The sequence below is a fragment of the Gekko japonicus genome, unplaced genomic scaffold (genome assembly GCF_001447785.1).
Source record: "Gekko japonicus isolate JY-2015 unplaced genomic scaffold, Gekko_japonicus_V1.1 scaffold907, whole genome shotgun sequence".
Taxonomy (NCBI): Eukaryota; Metazoa; Chordata; class Lepidosauria; order Squamata; family Gekkonidae; genus Gekko; species Gekko japonicus.
Genome location: NW_015174870.1, coordinates 298,576 through 306,076, shown reverse-complemented (window position 1 = coordinate 306,076; position 7,501 = coordinate 298,576). Strand labels below are relative to the sequence as shown.

Here is a 7,501-nt window from a genome sequence, read left to right as displayed (position 1 = left end):
GTACTCTCTGCAACTTACCTGGCTGCTTCTTGCTCCTCATGGCCCAACTGAGGGCTGCTGGGAGCAGGGGGCGGGGCTTGTTGCATGTGCCCACCCCCTGGGCTCCTTACTGCTGGAGCTCCGCTTCTGTGCGCTCCCACAGGAAATGACCTTTGCCTGAAAGTATATGATGGCCCAGGGTTCCTCCATCAACTCCCGTGTAGTGTGGGGATTTGAACTGGGGTCTCCCAGATCCTAGTCTGACACACTATCCACTACATCACTCTGGCTCTCCCTAAAGTACTGCTCTCAGCATTCCACAGTACATCCTCCCATCAATCTCTAATTCTGACATATTTACTTCCTTCACTATGTCCCTCCCCAATTGAACCTAAACAAATGGTGACCATATAAACTAAGTTTGTTATTCCTCTTTGGTCCTTGAATTTGTTAATTTACTGCTCACCCTCTACTCTACCTATATGCATAGACTGCTAATCTCCATTTCTTTGTATCTGAAGAAGTATGTGTGCACATGAAAGCATATACCTCGAATAAAACTTTGTTGGTCTTAAAGGTGCCACTGGACCCAAACTTTGTTCTCTGTGGCAGTTGTAATCAATGCCTGTTTCAGGTGTCAGCCTGTGGACAAGTCTGGACACTGTCCATATGGCCTAGTGATTTCTCAGTTGCACTGCTGGGGTATGCAATAGGCCTTCCTAAAGAGCCAGTTTGGTGTAGTGGTTAAGTGCGCGAACTCTAATCTGGGAGAACCGGGTTTGATTCCTCACTCCTCCACTTGCACCTGCTGATGTGACCTTGGGTCAGTCACAAGCTCTGGCACAGCTGTTCCTGAAAGAGCAGTTTGTGTCAGAGTTCTCTCAGCCCCACCCATCTCACAGTGTGTCTGTTGTGGGGAGGGGAAGGGAAAGGAGTTTGTAAGCCACTCTGAGACTCCAAGTGAAGGACAGGGTATAAATCCAATCCCCTCCTTCTTCTTCTAAAGAAGTCAGAAATTGCCCCATAATGTTAACATTCTGGTACCACTGTAAAAGAAAATTATTTAAAATACCCTTGTAATTGAGTTAAGGGGGATTTATGGTTTATGGCTCATTGACTATGTTTTTAGATTTTGTTTTATTCTTATCTGTTTGTTTTAATATTGCTTGAAGATGGACAGCACCTTAAAGATGAACAAAATTTGCTGAAGGGTATAAGCTTTTGTGAGTCACTGCTCACTTCTTCAGATACAGCTAGAATGTGCGTCCATCTGTCCTATATATTAGAAAGTGGAGCGATTTCAGATACCAAATGACATAAGCAGGCAAATGACAACAGAAGGTGTGACTGGATTAGGTGTGATATGCAGAGAGGTAGTAGGTGTCGAGAAATCAACACTGATAATGTGTCAGGAAACCTAGGTCTTGATTTAGTCCAAGTGGATGCACTGTCTTGAGCTTCGTTATCAGTTGCAATTGTTTTTTTAATATTGCTTATTATTTATTCACTGTTTACTTGGAGAAGTTATATGTCATCTCTCCAGAGACCTCTGCATGTGTTGTTATACTGTATTCCACCTTCAGTTGCTTTGGGAAAAAGTCAGGCAAGAAAAACTTTACATAAATAAATAAATGGTTTAAAAGTCTTGGGATCAGAGGGGAGTGAAATTCTTCACATTTCTAAAATATTATGTCTTATCATATTCCAAAATAAAACAGCCTTATTTCATACCTACCACGTATGATAAAAATCAGCTTTGTTCTGATGGCAGCACCAGCAAGTGCCTGCCTCTGCATTATATAGCAATTTTCCATGGCATTAAGATTTCGGAATTGCGGCTGGAGGGGGGGGGTTATCAAATCAAATCTATTCACAGCAAAAGCCAGCACTCTAATACAGTAGTCAAACTAAATTTGTCAAAATTCATAAAACCACAACATAAATAATAAAATGAAGTATCGAATAGCGCATGCAAGTAAAACATGTTAAGTCCTATAGCAAATTACATCTATTTGCCTTTCACTAGCAGCTTTCTAGTCCTTACAGCTAACCAGCCAAATTTGGCAACTTTAGCTGTAACCTTGGGGCACCTACTTTCTAGGAGGTTCTTCAGCAATTGCATCTTTTGACTAGTTGAGGATAGAGTAGTTGTAGACAGTGGGAGAATATAACGAAAGTGGCTATATGCCCTGCAGTCATATATAACATGCATTAAAGTTTCAATTCCGTCACTGCAACAGGGACATATACGATCAGCAGGGTTTTTTTATTATTATTAAACCTCCCCTCTGTAACTGCTGAGGGGAGCACATCCGACCTCATGAGGGTAAACATTCTCTTTAACTCATGATTTTCTAAATAAAAAAGATAGGGCATAGGCACTACCTTATATAGCGGTTCTAAGAGGGCTCGCCATTTGCATCAGCTGGTAAGATCCTCCTGTCTAGCTATGTCCTGGATTCTCTGTCTCACTAACTCTCTCGCTTTGTCATATGTGAGAGAGCTAAGAAATTGTTTTGAGAGGCCAAGGTGAGAAAGTTTTTTTTTTCGAATGGCCCATAGCCAAGGCGGGACAAAGGTATCCTGGAAAATTAAACTTGCCAACCAACTAGGAAAAAATGAAAGTTTCAGCCAGTATTGAATGGCCAGCATCCAAAGCCTTATCTCCACCAGGATCATGCCTGTTTCTATTCTGATCAAGGCATTTGAAGTACCAGGGGGGGACTTGGAGGACTGTTCTCAGAAACTTAGATTGAACGGTCTCCAGTTTTTTTAAAATTTGAAGTGATATTAAAAGGGGCACCAAAAGTGAGTTGGCTAAGAGATTTGGCCTTGAACAAATGGAGGGCTGCTATTACGCATTTACCCCCTTTGTGCCAATAAAATTTCTGGATAGCCCCAGCACTCCTGCTAGCCTTTAATGTTGCCATGATTATATTGCTAGATCTTGAGCCGTTTTCCTGGAACAAAACCCCCAGATAGTTGAAACTGGAAACCTGTTCTATAGAGGAGGAATTTAGAGTCCAGTGATAAGATTTTGGTGACCTTTTAGCAAAAACCATTACCTTGGTTTTGGAGTAATTTATCTCTAAACTATTGTTATGGCAGTATTTAGAAAATAATTTACGTGCTCTTCTAAGGCCCAGGGGTCATTTCCTGCCAGAGCACACAGGAGTGGAGTTCTAGCAGTAAAGAGCCCGGGGGCGGGCACATGCAACAATCCCCACCCCCTGCTCCCAGCAGCCCCGGGCCACAAGGAGCAAGAAGCAGCCAGGTAAGTTGCAGAGGCCCCCCCCCCATAGCAATCCAAAACAGTCCAGTGGCACCTTTATGGCCAAGGTTTATTCAGGTACAAGCTCTCCCTCTTCTGTGAGGGCAGATCTGCGCATCCCCTCCATAGCTAGCAATCCAAAAGAGTCCAGTGGAGCCTGAGTGATGGGTATTGCCTTCTGACACACTTCCAGTGATGTCAGGGGGTGTGGCATATGCAAATAAGTTATGCTAATGAGATGCTAATGAGCTCCTGCACCTCTTTTTCTACGAAATGACCCCTGCTTTCAGGCTTATTGTGAGGTTACAGTGGAGGAGGGGGGAATGTTATAAGTCACACTAGGCCCCATTGGGGAGAAAAGTGTGGTATAAATAAGGGAAATAAATAAATAAAGACAATAGTGCAGCCTCAGGATCACTGTGGTATGGATCAACATTGCCAAATTAGCAGAATACAAGTAGGGATGTATTTTCCATACTAAATTCTATCAAACCTTTAGTTTTAGTTATCTTTATATGATTTTGATTTACATCTACATGTCACAAAAGACTTGTGTTTACCAAACTCTGGAAATCAATGACAATTGTTACAAAGGATATGGATTTTATTATTCATTGTTAAACTGACTGCACAATTAAGAGCTAAACTGAGACATAAACAATTAATGGAAACCTGATCTCTAGTTTTGGTAGACATTCTGAATTAACGCTAATGTAGATCAGTTATATTTGTCTTAAAAGGAAGTTGTTTAGTTTCTTCTTCCTTATTGATGCTATGATACTTCTTGTTTTTACTTGTATAATGTATATAGTTATTATACTATTGTATGTTTATTCATATTTATAAAAAATGTTATTTAAAAAAGATATTCTAAGTGACATTTTCTTCTTATTTAATGTTTTCTTCTTCTTAGTGAATCCCAACATGAGCCAACCTTGTCCAGGAGGATGCGCAACATGTTCTGAATACAATGGATGCCTGACATGTAAACCCCGACTCTTTTTTTTCCTGGAAAGGATTGGCATGAGACAGATAGGGGTGTGTCTTACTTCCTGTCCCAGTGGATATTATGGGACACGATTCCCTGAACCAACTGCATGTACAAGTAAGTTGAGGCTGAAAATCAAAACTATCTTTGTTATGCTATATTGTTGAATTTATATTCTTGAATTTGATATATGAAAAGTCTTGAACTTTTACATTTTCACAACTATGAAGGTTACTTGGGTTTCTTTAGATGTTCATTTGAGCCTCACTGTATGGTAAAGCTCATGTTATGTATATGCAAAGTACATAATTTTCTGTACTATGATATAACACACTGACAACGAATATATATTGTGTTCTACATACTAAAGCAAAAACTGACAATTTAGGCAATCTACATTAACCGCAATGACTATCCCTCAGGGCTTCAGAAGCAGCTGGAAATAAGTCATGTTTTAGATAATATCACAGAAGGAAAGCTTCCGTGAAGTAACTATTATTAATCAATGTGGTTAGTGTCTATGAATGCATGTTTAAAAAAATTGTTCTTTCCTTACAAAGTAAGGCCAACTTCTCCCCACTACCCAGTAATCCGAATGCGGTTTCGCTGTTCATTTGCAATTCCCCCAGTCTTCTGATCAGCTGTCTCCCTTTAAAAAAAGTATGAAGTACGGTATGAAAATTTATTCGGTGTTGCTTCAATTTTTATATATAAAAATGGAAAGTCAATTCAAAAGGGCTGTACAGCAACTTCAAGGATAGATGGATGGGAGGTAAGTTTATGTTGTCATAAGATGCAGCCAGTCTGCACTGTGCACTGCTAGATCTTCGACGTGGTCTCTGTGCTTCACACCCATGGGATCTAGTGCGCACGCGGTGAATCGAGCGGTGCTGTAGCAAGCTATTTTTTAATGGATTTTTGCGCCCAGTCCCTCGGGCATGCACAGGAACCCCGCCACGCATGCTCAGAGGGGTGGGCGCAGACATCCCACCAGTTTCTTTCTTACCGCCGCGTTGGAAAGACCTCTTTCTTCGTCAGTCTGATCGGTTCGCTGTTAGCTTTTACCTCACAGCTCAAGCTCTTAGGAATTATTTCCATACTTTGTTTTTTCTGTTTTAGTTGTTTGTTCTTCAAAATTAAAAAAAACCCACTTTATTTTCTTCTGAGGGGAATTTACCTCAGGCCTTCGGGCTACCCCCCCCTCACAACCATTCCCTCCACTTCTCTTCTTTATGGAGAAGAAGTGGGGATTTTTCAATAGATGCAAACGTTGTGGTAGCAAACTTGCTCCTCCCGACCATCATACTCTCTGCATTTTTTGCCTCGGCGAATCTCACAAACCAGAGTCTTGTCGTCACTGTGCACATTTCTCTAACCAAACGAGGAAAAACCGTACTGCACGCCTTAAAGTGGCACTGCTTGAATCAGCACTTGCTCCTGCCTCAGCGATGGAGGAGAGACCGTCTACATCGACAGCTCCAGCATCGAGACCTGCCTCCGATGTCAACTGCCCGACACTGAAGCCCTCGACATCAAAGGCACGATCGTCCACCTCCACGCCAGTCAAAAAGAAGGCTAAGGCAAGTACAGAGCATAAATTCGCGAAGAAGGGCACCTCTAAGTCCCTTAAGGTGGCAAAGAAGGGGAAAGAAGTGGTACCTGCACTGGGTGATGCTCCTATAGTGCCTCACGCTCCAACGGCAGTATCGATATCAGAGGCCCAAGTCCCTCCACCGATACCGACCATCCATGTATTGGACTCAATTCAATCAAGTTTATTATGGTCATAGACCAGTATAGTAGAAGACAAGTAAGTACAGTTAAGAGAGCAGTAAAATTATAAAATATAATGGCATCTAAAATTATAAATAAGGATCTAAAAACTTTAAAATACAGAAATACAGAAATAATAAAGTCAAAATTATGATCAAAAGTTAGGTTTAGGCCTATCTGAACTTTATCTCTTTCCTAGTTTGGTATGCCAACCAACCAAGGCCCCGGGCATACGGGCCAATTTGGCAACCATCCTAGTCAGCTTTTGATTATCTCCTGCCAGCATAATTGACAAAAGTATCCTTCTATTACGACCTGGAAAGGAGTTAACTATAGGCTTGATCAAAACTTCCCTGATATTATGATATAGAAGACAATAGAAAATTACATGTTCCAATATTTCATCAGATGCTGTCCCACATATACAACTTTTCCTCAATGATCTAGTAAATCTGGCCTCCATTATGGCTGAAGGTAAAGCATTGTATCTTAATAAGGTAAAAATTCTTATATGATTGCTGATATCTAAATACTTGATGTAAGATCTCACAACTATCTTGTTAAGTGTACTTACATCAAATACAGGACTCCTAATCCTACTCATGTCCATCTGTCATTCAACATCTGATATTCTTTGTTTCAGAATTGATCTAGCCTGATCATGTCCCAAAGACAGTATAAACTGTTTTGAAAAACCATAACAGACCAGTTTATCTTCTATCTTTTTTCCGCCATAAAAGAACAAAGTTATCTTGCATTATAGTATGGGAAAGGCCAATGGGTAAAAAAATCAATTTTAACCAATAATAAAATGCAGCAATCCACAATTTTGCCTCGACCATAACCAGGCCAGACTCTAAACGGATTGCAGCATTTGAAACGCTTGTTGGAACTTGAAAAATAGCTCTTAAGAATTTTGATTGTGTTCTTTCAAATAAGGTCAAATTTGTCAGGAGAGACAAAGGAGCTCCATATAATAATTGGGTAATACCTTTATAGTGAATAACTTAATGGCAGCTTCTAAGTTACGACCTCCTTTGGACCAGAAGAACCTTTGAATAGCTCCAGCACTTTTCTTTGCATTAGCTGACAGGTAATCAACATGGCCTTTCATATGACCGGACGACTGAAATACAACTCCAAGGTATTTATAGCAACAAACTTGTTCAATGGTACGAGAGTCAGTAACCCATTTAAACATCCTAGGCCTATTGGCAAAAGCCATTATTTTAGTCTTCATATAATTTATCTCTAAGCAGTTCTGATTACAATATTGCATAAGAGCAGACATTGCTCTCTTAAGTCCCTTAGGGGTCCTAGCAAGCAAGACGGCATTGTCTGCATAAAGTAAAATCGAGATATGTCTATCTGCAAGCTTTGGAGGATGAAATTCAGGTTTGTACAAAAACTGTACCATGTCATTGATGTAAATATTAAATAAAAGAGGTGCCAAGATACATCCTTGTTTTACTCCTCTATCTGACCTGATC

The 7,501-nt window shown here is 40.5% G+C and overlaps 1 protein-coding gene across 1 annotated transcript in view; it reads left to right on the top strand.

Moving 5' to 3' along the window:
* RSPO3 (R-spondin 3) overlaps window positions 1-7,501 on the top strand; it is a 106,428-nt gene that overhangs the window by 52,839 nt on the left and 46,088 nt on the right. Inside the window, exon 2 of the mRNA XM_015424800.1 lies at window positions 4,164-4,355. Coding sequence (XP_015280286.1) covers window positions 4,164-4,355 — 192 coding nt within the window. The remainder of the gene's footprint in view (window positions 1-4,163; window positions 4,356-7,501) is intronic.